At 40.4% G+C, this 16,564-nt stretch overlaps 1 protein-coding gene across 1 annotated transcript in view; it reads left to right on the top strand.

The window, feature by feature from the left end:
• Positions 1-16,564, top strand: part of CBL (Cbl proto-oncogene) — a 72,736-nt gene that overhangs the window by 39,165 nt on the left and 17,007 nt on the right. Inside the window, exons 3-9 of the mRNA XM_080815314.1 lie at positions 6,743-6,889; positions 9,324-9,480; positions 10,684-10,805; positions 11,138-11,275; positions 13,105-13,192; positions 13,550-13,681; positions 13,881-14,084. Coding sequence (XP_080671440.1) covers positions 6,743-6,889; positions 9,324-9,480; positions 10,684-10,805; positions 11,138-11,275; positions 13,105-13,192; positions 13,550-13,681; positions 13,881-14,084 — 988 coding nt within the window. The remainder of the gene's footprint in view (positions 1-6,742; positions 6,890-9,323; positions 9,481-10,683; positions 10,806-11,137; positions 11,276-13,104; positions 13,193-13,549; positions 13,682-13,880; positions 14,085-16,564) is intronic.

The following is a 16,564-nucleotide window of genomic DNA, read 5'->3' as shown; positions in this document are numbered from 1 at the left end:
TTTTATTTCGTTTATTTTTAAGTATTTTAATTTTAATTTTAAGTAATCTCTATACCCAACTATGTGGGGCTTGAACTCACAACTGCGAGATCAAGAGTCATGTACTCTACCAACTGAGCCCACCAGGCATCCCAGGAAAAACATTTTAGATCTCAAGTCTTCTCTAGTATTATCATACATTATTTTTAGATAACTCTTATAGGAAGAATATACAGAGTATGCCTGTCAGTTATAGAATTAATCTCTATTTAAATGGAGTTTCAGAAAATGGCACCCTAAGTGAGAATATCTTTATGAATACATTGGACTAACTGTTTTATAAGTCATATTTTTTTCTTAGAAGATCTCAATCCCTTAATGTGTTGATTTCTCGACAGTCCTTTTCTTCATAATATTGTTGCTGTACTTCGAAGGGATGGGGCATTCTCACTAAGCAAGGAAGAGTGGTATTATCAGTACTCATCTTAAATGTTAATAAATATATTTTATTTTAATTTTTTAAAAAATATTTAATTTATTTATTTGACAGAGAGAAAGATCACAAGTAGGCAGAGAGGCAAGCAGAGAGAGAGAGAGGAAGGGAAGCAGTCTCCCTGCTGAGCAGAGAGCCGGATGCGGGACTCGATCCCAGGACCCTGAGATCATGACCTGAGCCGAAGGCAGAGGCTCAACCCACTGAGCCACCCAGGCACCCAATAAATATATTTTAATAGAAAGTGTTAATTTATCTCCCCGCACTATGTTCTTTTTTCCATTTCCTCTTTCTCTGCAAAGAACTCTGTGGCTATGAGTTACAAGATAGCTTGTTTTTCAGTATTTTGTGTAGTAGTAACTTCATCAGTCAGAATCATTTGAAGAGGTTTCTGTTTATCTCATTCATATAAAGGCTACTTTTCAACACTGTCTTGTTTGATCTGCAGAAGTGGTGATTGTAATTCCTCTCAAGTTGTATTTATCTTTCTATTTTAGAAGGTAAAACAGGATCTGTAATTGCTTCTTTAATCTTTAATGTACCTATTTGTGACACAGAAATCTTAGTCCCTACTAGCTGAAATTATACTCAGAAGATGTAACCGTTGTTTTAGGCCTGAGGTACAAAAAAGGTGTGTTAGCTTTTAGAATAGGACTGGAGGCAGTGGTCTTGAACTTAAACTGACACTGCATACTGAATCAGCATTTGATTACGAGGAAGTTGTGAGCGAAGAGAAGAGGAAGATGGACGCTATACGGCAGAATTTGTGGTTACTTAGACGTAGATGTTTGGCATTAAAGGCAATAAAAATGACCTCCTTCTTCAAATACTGAGTTAAAGAAAAACCTGCATTGCTTGCTGCTGCTGGAACTTGAGAGAAGTTTTGTCTTCAGGGTATTTATTAAAAAAAAAAAAATAGAAGAGTTATGTTCCTTTGTGTTTCTTTGGAGAATTGTTAGAATGTAGTGTATGAATTGAAGTAACTGCTGACAGAATTTTGCGAGGTATTGCTTGCTTTGTCATAAGCCTAAACATCCATCATGCCTCATTGTTCTAAGATTACATGTTTAGACAGATTCTGCTGATTAAATTCAGCTCTGTACATGGCGGACACTCAGCTATAAGCCTATGGTCTTAAAATGTTATTGAATAGAATTTCAACTCAGATCAGTTACAAAATGCTCTGACCCATGGGATTTTATAGATGCTTGATTTCCTTTTAAGAAGTGTGATGCTTATGGTGCACATCTCTGGTGGTTTTAAGAAATGTAAGCTGGCTTTTTGGGGGAATGCATCCTTAAGTAGCAAAGTGTCTCAAATCGATTTTCTATGTCTATTTCAGTCAGCACTTTGAACTGCTCTTTCGTACCTGGTCCCATTACATCCTTGTGGTCAATAACTTTCCCTTTTCTCATGGCTTACTTCACATATTAAAATAGCCTTCTGTCCATTATTATTTTGGTGTGTATATTTTATCTCTGATCCAGCATAATGCTGGGCACTTGGTAGATCTGACTGGAAATTTTTTTTTCTTAATCTATTTGACAGAGATCAAAAGTAGGCAGAGAGGCAGGCAGAGAGAGAGAGAGGAAGAAGCATGCTCCCTACTGAGCCACCCAGGTGCCCCTCTGACTATAAGATTATTTGAAAAGATGCCGACATGGGTTGGTCATCCCAGACTCACTTTGTCCCCACTTCATACTTCGTTTAAGAATCTGCTCTTGGGGGTGCCTGGGTGGCTCAGTGGATTAAGTCTCTGCCTTCGGCTCAGGTCGTGATCTCAGGGTCCTGGGATCGAGTCCCGCATCCGGCTCTCTGCTCAGCGGGGAGCCTGCTTCCCCCTCTCTCTCTGCCTGCCTCTCTGCCTGCTTGTGATCTCTCTCTGTCAAATAAATAAATAAAAATCTTTAAAAAAAAAAATCTGCTCTTGGAGAGAGGTTCCCAAAGACCACCTTCTCTAAAATAACAACCCTACACGACTCTCTCCTCATACTCTGCTTTGTTTTTCTTCAGAGCACTTTTCTCCCATCACCTGATGCTCTCCTATGGGAATGTAAATACCATAAAAACAGGAATTTTGTTCTGTTCACTGTTGTATCCGTCCCTGTTGCCTAGCAAGCACATAGTAGGCACTCAGTGTTTTCGGAAGGTACCATGAAGGTTAGAAATTGTGCCAGATATCCTGTGGGATATAAATACACATTAGAAACGGATTTAGCCCTTGTGTACGCAGATAGCTAAAGCACAAGATGGGTTCAGACGGTCTGAGAACTTCAGCAAATAGGCTGTGGGTATTTTAGTGGCTTATTACTTCTAGCTGGCTTCTTAGGAAATGACATTTAAGCTGCGTCTTCTTTCAGACTGGGGAACCAGATAAGCAGAGGCTCAGAGGTGGGAAAGTGAGTAAGGGCGGTATGTATGAGAAAAGATGACATATTCAGTTTGGCTAGAATATATTTCTGACAAAGTAAGAAGTCAGGTAGAAAGGTAGGTTAGATCCAGGGCAGTGGAAAGTCTTCAGATCAAAGCTGAGTTTGGGTTTTGTCCCACTGGCACTGTGGAAATTGTTATTTTCCCTCCTGAAAGGGCAGTTAGGGACGCCTAGATAGCTCAGTCAGTTATGCGTCTGCCTCCAGCTTAGGTCATGATCCTGGCTCCCTGCTCAGCGGGGAGTCTGCTTCCCCTCTACACCTGACCCCATTTGTGCTTGTGCGCATGTGCGCGTGTGTGCTCTCTCTCTCTCTCTCTCTCTCATATAAATAAACAAATAAATAATTTTTAAAAAGGGCAATTATATGGCATGACTGGACCTGTAGAGGAGGAGATTGAAAACTCAAGTCTGTTTTTATTATTATTAAATGTTTTATTTTAATCCAGTATGTTAGCAAAGTGTTATATTAATCTCAGGTGTACAGCGTAGTGATTCAGAGTTCTGTACCTGATTCGGTGCTCACCACCATAAGTGCACTCTGAATGCCTTCACCTAGTCCACCCCTCCCCCCAAACCACCGCCCCTCTGGCAGCCACCAGTTTGTTCCCTAGAATTAAGAGTCTGTTTCTTGTTTTGTGTGTCTCTTTCTTTATTTTCCTTTGCTCATTTGTTTCTTAAATTCCAAATGTGAGTGAAATCAGAGGGTATTTGTTTCTCTCTGACTGACTGACTTCACTTGGCATTATCCTCTCTAGTTCCATCCATGTTGTTGCAAATGGCAAAATCTCACTTTCTATGGCTGAGTAATATTTCGTGGACATACATATAGACACTACATCTTCTTTATCCATTCATCTGGACAGTTGAGCTGCTTCCTTGGTTTAGCTATTGTGAATAATGCTGCTGTAACCATAGAGGTGCATGTGTGTTTATAGTTTTTGGTTTAAGAACCAGTAGTGCGATTACTGGATTGTAGGTCAGTTCTATTTTTAACTTTCTGAGGAGCCTCCCTACTGTTTTCCACAGTGACTGTTCCAGTTCAGTTCTAGTCAACACCCTCACCAACACCTGTTGTTTCTTGTGTTGTTGATTTTAACCATTCTGTCAGGTGAGAGGTGATGTCTCATGATGAGTGATGTTGAGCATCTTTTTGTGTGTCTGTTGAAAGACTGAAGTTTGAATTGTAGGGTAGGTGGGGGAAGGTAGCAAGGAACTTATATTAGAATAATAATATAATTTAAAGGTGGGAAGACAATAGTGGTCAGCAAATTGACAAATCAATCCGATATGGACAATAAGGGAAATGGAAGAAACCAAGATGACTTTAAGGTTTTGAATTTGTGAGAAGTAAGATGGTGTTGTTATTAAAGAGAACATGAAGTAAGAACAGATTTGAGAAGGAAGATTAATTTTGAACATGTTGCTCTGAGGTGCTAGCATTTGAGTGGAGGAATGTGGTTGGCAGTTGGAGAGCTACCAAGGCTTGAGATTTGGGAATCGCTTGCAGGGTAGTTTCTGAAGCTTGAGAATGTGAAGGAAGAGTCGGGAGAGCACATGGAAAAAGAAGGGAAAGTGGCGGAGAACATGTTCTTGGGAAATAACTGTTAAGAGAACAGGAGGAGAACCAAGAGAGGACAACATTATAGGAGTCCAGAAAAAGCTCTGTGGTAACCTTTAGAGCGTGATAGATCAAGAGTCGCAGGGTCTACTCACTGAACTAGCCAGGTGCCCCATTCTGTGATATATTCTTGGCCTTTCTGCTTTTTGTTTCTTTTTTGATAAAATAGTGAAAGTTCTAACAAGCCATAACTGAAGGATCTCAAAATGTGAGGAGGACAATCGTTAAAGGAGCTTATGGATTGGATAAGTGCTTGTCTTCCTATCTCACTCTTGGTCTACATAGCATAGGAATTATTTTAGACTGTCTTCAAAGAATATATTATCACTTTTGTAGTGCTTTCAGAAAACATATCGGAAACTAGAAAGAATAACTTGCTAAAGTGCAAGAAGACAGATCTCAGAGAACTGAAGCTGATTTGTTGAAAGCTGACTGGAAAGATTTCAGTAGCATTTTGCACAAGAATCAGGGCTAGGAAGACTTGGTGTCTTTGGTGCAGCATTTTATGTAGCAAAAAAGAGAACAATCTCTCCATGAAAGAGAATTTTTAGGTACTCAAATTTGATCATGAATTGACGTGAAATTTTATAATCCACTTAAGAGAAGAATAGACTTTTGAATATAAAAATACTAATGATTGGGACAAGGGGAAAATAAGAACAGATGGTACCTGGTTTGGCGTATAACAGTATCTAAAGCATCTGTCTGTCTTACTCTGTGTGGCAGCACAATAAAGATAAGAAAGATAATCTGATTAAATGACGTACCTCAAAGTAGAGGCATCATCCGGTGTGTTAAATTGGTACTATGTGGCATTTTTTTTATTGAATTATAGTTGACACAGAATGTTACATTAATTTCAAGTGTACAACATAGTGATTCGATAACTCCATTATTCTCTGTGGCATCTTTATGAGGCTATTAGAGTAAAGCTCACTAATGGGTAAAGCATAGCAATAGCATATGCACACAGGTAGAAATTGTCACATGGTTTGGATACTAGCATTCCAGTTTTGGTATAGGAAGAATTGTTTTGGTAAAACTTAACCTCTTTAAGGTCTGATTTAAGTGAAAATACTTGTTAGGTCTGGATATTCAAATTGAAAATTGTAATTTATTAATTTATTTTTTAATTTGGATGAGTGATATGATTAGCTTTAAAATCCAGAATAGGGGGATCCTGGATGGCTCAGCCAATTAAGTGTCTGCCTTCTGCTCAGGTCATAATCCCCAGGGTCCTGGGATTGAGCCCCACATTAGGCTTCCCTGTTCCGTGAGGCGGTCTCCTCCTCCCCTTTCTCTTCCCCTTTCCCCACTCATGCATGCATGCTCACGCTCGCTCTCTCTCTCTTTCCCTGTCTCTAGCTCAGATAAATAAAATCTTTAAAAAAAAAAAAATCCAGAATAGGGGCACCTGGGTGGCTCAGTGGGTTAAAGCCTCTACCTTCAGCTCAGGTCATGATCCCAGGGTCCTGGGATCGAGCCCCACGTGTGGGGCTCTCTGCTCAGCCGGGAGCGTGCTTCCCCCCCCGCCCCCCCGCCCTCTGCCTGCCTCTCTGCCTGCCTCTCTGCCTACTTGTGATCTTTGTCTGTCAAATAAATAAATAAAAAATCTTAAAAAAAAAATCCAGAGTAGTTTATGCAAAGCAGAAATGGTATATTTTGCTTTTTTAATATTTCCTTTCTTTTGTTTGTGAATGATTATGTTAACGTATAAGTTTGCACCTTTATTTGTTGAGTCATTGTATCTATGTCATCCTCAAAAAGTAGATTTGTTCATGTTAGTTAATACTCAGAGGTATTAGACCTGATTAACCTGAGATTGAAAGCCTTAAAATATATTATTGTTAAATTTTCGATTTACTATAAGACATCTTTTTGATTGCAGGGAGTAGGAGTGGACCTAGTGAATGCAACAGTCTTCCCTGTGTTATATCTGCGTCTTTCATATGATGTTAGGACAAAAACAGTTTCTGAAGCCCTTCTTTGAACAAAGATAAAAATGAGAGTATTTAATAGTGTCAACAGCACATCCCTTCCCCTCTTCTTTCCTAGTTTTATGTATCTCTGAATAATATTTGCCAGAAAGTATATTTGAAGAGGTTCTTTGTAAACGTATGTTCATGTTCATATTAATTACATACCTGATATGGTGAATTCACCGCATTTAAAATAAAAGTAATTTTATGTGTTTAATTATTGCATTTCTGATCATTTGTAGGCGAAACCTAACCAAACTGTCCCTGATCTTCAGCCACATGCTGGCAGAACTAAAAGGAATCTTTCCGAGTGGACTCTTTCAAGGAGACACGTTTCGGATTACGAAAGCAGATGCTGCAGAATTTTGGAGGAAAGCTTTTGGGGAGAAGTAAGTCTCAAAATTTTGTTTTTTTTGTTTTTGTTTATGTGTTGGTTTTTTAAGTAGGCTCCCAGCGTGGAGCCCATTGTGGGTCTTGAACTCACAAACCCTGAGATCAGGCCCTGCGCTGAGACCCAGGAGTCAGACGCTTAACCACTGAGCTCCCAGGTGCCCCTCAAAATAATGAATTTGAACTGTGAAGAGCTAAAGCTTTTGTTGTGGTCTTTTGCTTAATTTTTTTTTGATGTTTTAACTTTTTTTTTTTAAAGTAAACTGTAGCCTCAGTGTGAGGCTCGAAATCACAACCCCAGCATCAAGAGTTGCATGGTCTACCAAGTGAGCCCGCTGGGTGCCCCTGTTTATTTTTTTAATTAATGAAATAATTATATCATGGGAAAGCATAAAGAAAAATAATGAATGCTTATGTACAGTAGGCCCCCCCTTGTTAACAGTTTTACTTTTCGTGGTTTCAGATACCTGAGGTCAGCTGTGGTCCAGAAGCTGATGGCCTTCCTGGTGTATTAGCAGAAGGTCAATAGTAGCCTAACACTGTCGCAGTGCTTGCATCCTTCCTCTCACTCCATCTCAATGTAGGCATCTTATCTCATCATGACTAGAAGGATGTCTACAGCACTGAGATGCTGTGAGAGAAAACCCACATTCACATAACTTTCATTACAGTATATTGGTTATAATTGTTCTGTTTTGTTATTATTGTCTTACTATGCCTAAATTATAAATTAAACTTCCATCATAGGTGCATGTATAGGAAAAACCACAGTATATGTAGGGTTTGGTACTATATGCCTTTGGAGCCATCCACTGAGGATTTTGCAAAGTATCCCTTGCAGATAAGGGAGGCAGTATTGTACCTACCTCCCCATGTTTTGGAGGTTCTTTTTTTTTCCCCCCCCTAAAGAAAGCTTTGCAGATTAAACTGATACCCAGGCTCTTATATTGAATATTTGTCTGTCTCTCTTCCCATCCATTCCACTGTTAATAGATATTTATGTTTCACATTCTTTGCACTCACAAACTGTGCCACAGTGAACAAAATTATATTTGTCTTCATATGCAAGAGCTTTTTCACAGTTACATGCCTGGGAGTGAAATAGCTGAATCAGGGGGTTTCACGTTCTCTGCTTTGCCAAATATTGCCTAATTGCTTTCCAAAGTGGTTATTCCAGTTTATATCCCTGTAAGTAGTCTACACAAATTCCATAGCTCCACAGTCAGGCTAACACGGGTAGTGTGACTCGGGTATCATATTTTGCTTTCTATTCCTAATGACAAAAGAGATTGAGCATCTTTTCACAGTTTTGACCAGTTGGGATTCTTACTCCGACTTGCCTGTTCCTGTTCCTAACTTGTCCATTTCTGTACTGAGTAACTTGTCTTTTTCCTATTGAAAGACATTGATTGTTAGTTACCTTACGTTACAAATATCTTCTCCTAGTCTGTGGCTAGTTTTCTACTTTGTCATATTATCTTTTATTATATAGAAGTTTTAAATTATATAGATAGATTTATGTGTTATGCTTTTAAGTATTAATATAAATGTTCTTATATAGCCTATGAAATTTTGGATCAAGGAACTGAAAAAAAAATAGCAATACAGCTTTCTAGTTGTATATACAGATCCTAATATAAATTTCCCTTTAGATGCCTTCTTTTTAAAAATGTGCTTAAATGTAAAATATAGAATAATCGGTGATTTAAAAACTTCATTAAAGAGGATGGGAATAAATATAACATTGTTCCTTTTAACTTAATAACTCCATTAGAAGAGTTCAAAATGCCACTTTATCTCTTAATTTCTAGGCAGTGAGTATATAATCTTTTCAGAGTCAGTGAGCTTGTGTTTACATAAAGATCTTGAGAAATAGAAATCCCATAGTATCTTGTGCTAGCCTTATCTGGGGTTTAATCACTCTTACGTTAATAATTTATTCCTCCTCCCTATCAGAACTGTGTTCTTCCTGTGTCTTAAGCCTATTTCCTCCTGTCTAGGCCTTGAGATTATGAGTTCCTCAAAGAACTCAGGCTGTTTTATGTGCTTTTAAAAAGTTAGTTTAAACATAAGCTTTTAAGTTAGTGAAGGCCTGGCCTCAGATGACATTTATATAAAAAGAATAATCTCTCTTTGCATGTTTCTCTAAAGAGAACAGGTGTGTGAAGAAGGATGAGAAAGGGAATTAGTTTATGACATATTGCCAAAGAATAGTGGGAAAAGATTTCTCTTTTACTAATTTCCTTATTAGAAAGTTAAGAAATACATTATTTATTTCCTTTCTGTTCTCAATCCAAAATATCACTTAGCTTCTTTAAGAGAATTGAAATTGATACCGAGACCTTAATGTGGCTTTCTTGGTTATTATGGCAGTGCACAGCATTGCCTGTCACCTCACTCTGCCTTCCCTTTCACCCCTGCTCCCCCATCTAGGACAATAGTCCCTTGGAAGAGTTTCCGACAGGCCCTTCACGAAGTGCATCCCATCAGCTCCGGGCTCGAGGCCATGGCTCTGAAATCCACTATTGATCTGACCTGCAATGACTATATTTCAGTTTTTGAATTTGACATCTTCACACGACTCTTTCAGGTAGGATACTAAAATGTTGGCTAAACTAGTCGCTTCTTTCCTGAAGGGAGAGCTCTTTAAAAAAAATAACATTTGGAAGTTTACATATTGTACAAAAGTATTTTTTTTTTAGGATTGATTTATTTATTCGACAGACAGAGATCACAAGTAGGCAGAGAGGCAGGCAGAGAGAGATGAGGGGAGGAAGCAGGCTCCCCGTTGAGCATAGAGCCCAATGCAGGGCTCGATTCCAGAACCCTGGGACCATGACCCAAGCTGAAGGCAGAGGCTTTAACAAACCACTGGGCCACCCAGGCGCCCCGTACAAAAGTATTTTTAGTCAGTGTAGAAATTATAAGCAAAAAAACCTCACTACTCAGTTTTTATCTATTTATTGTTAAACACAGTAACTATATAATGTGCTTTCTTCTCCTCACATTTATAATCTCTCTTTTAAATATTCTTTGCAATGGGGACGTCTGGGTGGCTCAGTGGGTTAAAGCCTCTGCCTTCGGCGGCTCAAGTCATGATCCCAGGGTCTTGGGATCGAGCCCCGCATCGGGCTCTCTGCTCAGCGGGGAGCCTGCTTCCTCCTCTCTCTCTGCCTGCCTCTCTGCCTACTTGTGATCTCTGTCTGTCAAATAAATAAATAAAATCTTTAAAAAATAAATAAATAAAATAAATATTCTTTGCATCATTTAAATCGTTGTAGAATGCCCAGAAAATGGGTATAATATGATCTATTTAATCAGTTTCCTGTTGTTGGACATTTATGTACTTTCCTGTTGTTGGACATTTATGTACATTTCCAGCTTTTTCTCCTATTGTATTGAAATTCTTGACTGTTATTATTAACGTGCATTGATGCTTCAGAAAGAGCTCATTTCTTTCTCTCTGTAAAGATAATACGTGTATGCCAACTGGCATAAGCCTTTATTTGCAACTTCTTAGTTGTACATGTGGGCCCTGCTGTTGGTTAGAACTTCTGTAAAATGTCTTGAATTTCATTTTATAATGAAATTTCTTTCTGCAAGCATAAATTGGTTTCTTCTTAGCTTTTCTGAGTTCTTACGTCTCAAACATATTTCTCTCAAAGTAACTATATAATTGAAAATGTGTGACAATGAATGGAGAATTGAGGTGGTTTTCTTTCTGTTCTTCCTTGCTCTGAGGACGGTGGGGTGTCCTGAGCTAAGTGGTCTGATCGAGCTCTTGTTCCCTTAGCCCTGGTCCTCTTTGCTCAGGAACTGGAACAGTCTTGCCGTAACTCATCCTGGTTACATGGCTTTCCTGACATACGATGAAGTGAAAGCTCGGCTCCAGAAGTTCATTCACAAACCGGGCAGGTCAGTGCTGGGAAGCAAAGGGGTTTATTCTCCTGAATTCTATGCTTTTGTGACCTCTGCCAGCATAGAGGAAATGTGATCTTGGATTAGTTTCCCAGTGGTTCCGTTGCTGCACTGGGGTTGATGTCTGTTTACCAGAAGAATTGACTTATTCAGATCTTAGGATTTGATAAATGCTTTCAAGCCACTTAAGAATTGAACTTACGTATTTTTTGCTTTTGGTCTGGAGTCACTGTAGAATCTATTATTGATGGTCTGTTTGATTTTTGTCTCTGTCTTGCCTTCCACCCTAACAAAAGCATATAAAATGTTCTGTTCATCTCTGTTCTCAGTTACATTTTCCGGCTGAGTTGCACTCGTCTGGGTCAGTGGGCTATTGGGTATGTCACTGCTGATGGGAACATTCTGCAGACGATCCCTCACAATAAACCTCTCTTCCAAGCCCTGATTGACGGCTTCAGGGAAGGCTTGTGAGTATCTGCTGTTTGCCCCTTGCTGGAATACAGGAATTTAGGGGTTATAAAACTTAATCATCAGTGACTTGATTCCAGGTGTCTTCAGGACTGAAGATTCAAGAAACATATTAACAGGTTGTATTATTTTAACCTTCAGGTTCTGTAGGACTTTTGTTGTTATTTAAAAGGTATTCTTTGAGTGAAATGATTTTTCTCTAGTGCTTTAGTTATTACCATGCGTAAACTGTATCTTTTTCCTTTTCCAGATGTTATTTCCAAATCTATATTTGAAAATATGCCAATTAGCAGGGAATGTTACCAGTTATTTAACTAGCCCACATTAGAGTGCTTAGATGTTTTTAATGACAGCAGGCTCAGTGGCCTTCATCTGCTCTAAGCATTTTGGTTTGGCAGTATTTCTTCAGGCTTTGGGCTTTTGTAATCTCTGCTAATATTGATAAGTGAGTTCTTACTTATTCCAGAGTGCTATTCCTTTGGGAACGCAAACTGATTATCGCTTGGTAGGCACTAAAAATACTAGCAGTTGACCAGCTGTCAGAAAGCTACTTGTGTTTTAAAGCAATGAGGAGAGTCCATTTTCCATCGTGTTCTGCAGCAGCGTTGAGGCTGAAGGGGGTGCTTCTCCACACATCAGAGCAGGCCGGCACTCTGGGCACCTTGGTAGCTGGTCTCAGGGGCTTGCTTTGCTTCTTGTTAAATTTCTTTTAAATTGTTGTCTTTCCATGTTAAATACCCGGTAAACAAGGGCATTTTAGGCCTTTGGTCAAAAACAGATGGTGCTTAAATTAAGAATTTGGGGACACCTACGTAACTCAGTGGTTAAGTGTCCAACTCTTGATCTCAGCTCAGGTCTTGATCTCAGGGTCGTGAGATCGAGCCCTGTGTCAGGCTGCATGCTGGGAGTGGAGCCTACTTAAAATAAAATAAAAATAAATTAATAATTTGTATTTTATGGCTATCCATAGATTAAAATAGGGGTTGGGCCAATTCTGGCCCATCAGCTAGCTGTTGCAGTATGGCCTGGAACTAAGATGGGTTTTCCTTTTTAAAGGGTTACTTTAAACAATAACAACCAAAGAATATAGGACACAGACTTCTATGGCTTGCAAAGTCTAAAATATTTATTGTGTGGCCCTTTACAGAAAAAGTTTGTCAGCCACTTAAAGATAAAGCCTGTGGCCTTGTGGCCTAGAGAAGGAGTATCATTGTTTGGAGAATATCTTCTTGGAATTGTTCTGTGTTACTTATTTTTTGAAGTATTTATCTTTGATAAGTACGAAGATTTACCTTTGTACCTTATGCAAAGTAGCCTATTTATGTATTTGAGAGAGAGTGCATGAGCTGTGGGAGGGCCCGAGGGAGAAAGAGCATCTCAAGCGTACTCCTGTGCTGAGTGCGAAGCTGATGGCGCAGGGCTCAGTCTCCCCACGCTGAGGTCATGGTGTGAGCTGGAATCAGGGGTTGGATGTTTAACTGACGGAGCCACCCAGATGCCCCCACAGTTGCCCTTTTAAAGATTTATTTTTTTTTTTTTAATTTTTTTGACAGAGATCACAGGCAGAGAGAGAGAGGGAGAGAATGAGAGGGAGAGGGAGGAAGCAGGCTCCCCGCTGAGCAGAGATCCCGACGTGGGGCTCAATCCCATAGTACCCGGGATCATGACCTGAGCCAAAGACAGAGGCTTTAACCCACTGAGCCACCCAGGCACCCCAACACAGTTGCCCTTTTAGATGAAAGAATGCCCAGCTACTCTTTTGTCTGCATTAGCCAGCAGTTATAAATTGTCTTTAGTAAAACCCCAAGGCCGGTTACTCTTTTTACAGCTATCTGTTTCCAGATGGACGGAATCAGAATCCCGACCTGACAGGCTTATGTGAACCAACTCCCCAAGACCACATCAAAGTGACCCAGGTGAATTTTGTTTTACCTCCTCACCGTGTCTCTGGAGGCAAGCTTTTGTCCTCGACACAACTTATGGTAGAGCAGTACGGAGTGATTGGAACACTTAGGTTTTAAACCATCGACTAGCCTAGTGGATTTATGTGTGTGTAGTTTCTCCGAAGAACTTGAAAAAGGACCAAGACCGTGTGCTTTCTGTGTCAGTGAGAGAATGGTGACCACTGTTGGGGCACTTCCATACAAGCCAAATTTTGTGGAGGGAGTAGCAGTCTGGTTTTCCCGGTGTCAGTGTTGAAGGTTGCAGTCATTCATTCGTTCGACAGATACCGCACTCGGCTGAGTGGTCTCTTCAATTTTTCTTTATCAAAGGAACAATATGAATTATACTGTGAGATGGGCTCCACCTTCCAGCTGTGTAAAATATGCGCTGAAAACGACAAGGATGTGAAAATTGAGCCCTGTGGACACCTCATGTGCACGTCCTGTCTCACGTCCTGGCAGGTATGGCTCTAGACCATGTGCTCCGCTGTGTAATCCTCGGAGGAACTGGGGGTTTTGTATCCTCTACGGAGAGAAAGGATGATCTGGTTTGTGGGGGAGGTTTTAAGCTTCTAGTTTCTTTTTTCATCTTTAGGAAATGTATTTTCATATTGTCCATACTTATAGATGGGCCTTTGACCGTCTCCCGTTTGCTCTGCAGGAATCCGAAGGCCAGGGCTGTCCTTTCTGCCGTTGTGAAATTAAAGGTACTGAGCCCATTGTGGTCGATCCGTTTGACCCTCGAGGAAGTGGCAGCCTACTGAGGCAAGGAGCCGAGGGAGCTCCCTCCCCGAATTATGAGGACGATGATGATGAACGAGCTGATGATTCTCTCTTTATGATGAAGGAACTGGCTGGTGCGAAGGTGAGACTTCAGGTTCAGAGACTGGCAGACTCCACTGTGAGTTGTGTTCTAAAGGAATAGAGAGCATTTGATGATATCCAGACCACAGGAAGCAATAGTAGCTGACTATTTACTGAGCATTTACTATGTGAGAGATGCCATGCTGAGTACTTCCCTTTTTCTAACTCCTGTAATCCTGTCCTTGTGTATACTCAAATAACCCAAGAATAGGTACTCTTATTTTCATTTAGCAGATGAATAAACCAGGGCATGGCAAGGTTAAGGAATTGGCTGAAAATTATATAGCTGTGGCCAGACGTTCTGGCTTCAGGGCCCATGCTCTGTGTCCTAGAACTGGGCTTTCCTCAGCTTGTTGGAGAGAATGAGAGGTGATAAGACAGTGAGGCCCTATTGCGCCTCTCAGTAGGGTCTGGTGTTCTGGTGTTCTTTCCTAAGGGGGTCCTGGCACTGGAAAGTTAGATTGCAGAGGGGAGAGGCACTGTTAGTAACCAAAGACATGGCGACCGAAGTGACTGGAGGGTGGCAGAGGAGGTACCAGGTAGAAGCTAAGCAAACTGGAAAGGCCCTAGTAAAGAGAGGAAACATATAGACTAAGAAAGGATGGGATCAAATTTTGTAACATCAGTGGGTAGGGTAAAACAGGGGTCTGCTCACTAATTGGAAGGGAGTCCTTTGAAGATGGTAAGCAATACAGGGCAAACAGAAGATTCTAATGTGCTTTTGATTCTCTAGTTGAGGATTTTTATATAAATTCATGGGCAGCCTTCTTTTATAATAGTACCTTACTGCCTGACATGTGATAGATGGAAAGAATGGATGTGGGGAGGCCCCTGGGTGGCTCAGTTGGTTGAGAGTCCGACTTGATTTCAGCTCAGGTCATGATCTTGGGGTCCTTGGCTCAAGCCCAGCTTTAGGCTCCATGCTCAGCGGGGAGTCTGTTTGGTATTCTCGCTCGCTCTCTCCCTTGGCCCTACCACCCCCGCCCCCAGGAAAAGGAATAGATTTGATCTCTTATATGATTGGATCCAGTATGTCTCCTTCTCTCTGTCCTCAGTGCCACTGCCTTATATCAGGCCGTCATCATCGTCTCTTTGCTCTGCTGCCAGCCCCGGAGAGCTCATCGCAAACCTGACCATCCCATTCCTTTGCCTCATACTCTGATGACTTCTCGTTACTTAATGGGTTAAGCAATTCTCCTTTCCTCCGGCACTTTGCCCTTAAAATCCTTTTTGCTTTATGTTTTGTGGTCCAGCAAGGCCAAACCACTAAAATCTCTCTGTGCTTTTGTCTTGGTAGTTTCTTTTTCTTTTTTCTTTTTTAAAGAATTTTAAAATTTCTTTTAGAGAGGGAGCGTGTAAGCAAGGGAAGGAGCAGAGGGGGAGGGTCAAGCAGACTCCCTGCTGAGTGGGGCTCAATCCCAGGACCCTGAGATCATGACCTGAGCCGAAGCTGAGAGTCACACATTTAATGAACTTAGGTGCCCCTGTCTTGGTAGTTTCTTTGTAAGTTAGTTGAGTTTTCATTTCCTTGGACACCTTTCCAGACTGTTCCTGCTTCCCGCACCCCCAGTTCCCATGTGTTTACATACACATCATTTCTAGGTCTGCCCAGGTGTCTCTGAGACACTGAGTATGTCTGCCATAGAACTTAACTACCTTGTAATATTTTATTAAATGTATTACTTAGTATATTATAAATCATAGAAGGCAAGAGCCATGTCTCATTTGTAATTTACTATTCAAAATTGAGCACATAGCAATTACTTTGAATGTTTGGGAATTGAAACAACTTCAGTACAGGAATTAATAAATCTATGCTTTATCAATAGCAGGAGGTTGAGGAAGTCTGGAATGAGTAGTACATTTTTGGTTTTTTGAAGTGGACATATTTTTTTAAAGTTTTGGGCCCTTATAACAGGTTTTCTGGGTCCATTTTAAGAGATTAGTTTGAGGGGCGCCTGGGTGGCTCAGTTTGGTTAAGCATCTGCCTTCAGCTCAGGTTAGGATCCTGGGATCCTGGAATCAAGTCCCACGTCGGGCTCCCTACCCAATGGGGAGTCTGCTTCTGCCTTTCCCTTCACCCCTCTCTCCTTATGCTGTCTCTCTCTCTCTCAAATAAATAAATAAAATTTTTAAAAAGAGATTAATTTGATCTCTAAAGCAGTTTTATATGTTCTTACATAGATTTCTTTCTGTTCATTGATGAAAATTTATTGGTAACTCCTGGAGTATTAGGGAAGCTGAATACTAAGATAAGTGATTTTTCCTGGCTATATTTATTTGAAATTAAAATTACCCTTTTCTCTTAATGAAATTCTATAGACGAATAATACTTATTGTGGAGAAACAGGCATCACATTCATTGTTGATGTGGATACAGATTAGCCCATCTTTTGGAAGGACAGTTTGACATCTGTCAAAATGTATAATGGTCACAGTTTGAACGAGCAATTCCAATTCTAGGGATTTATCCTAAAGAAA

Source organism: Martes martes (assembly GCF_963455335.1).
Source record: "Martes martes genome assembly, chromosome: 10".
Classification (NCBI taxonomy): domain Eukaryota; kingdom Metazoa; phylum Chordata; class Mammalia; order Carnivora; family Mustelidae; genus Martes; species Martes martes.
Note: the sequence above shows the minus strand (reverse complement) of the source record. Positions and strands in the feature narration are given on the sequence as shown.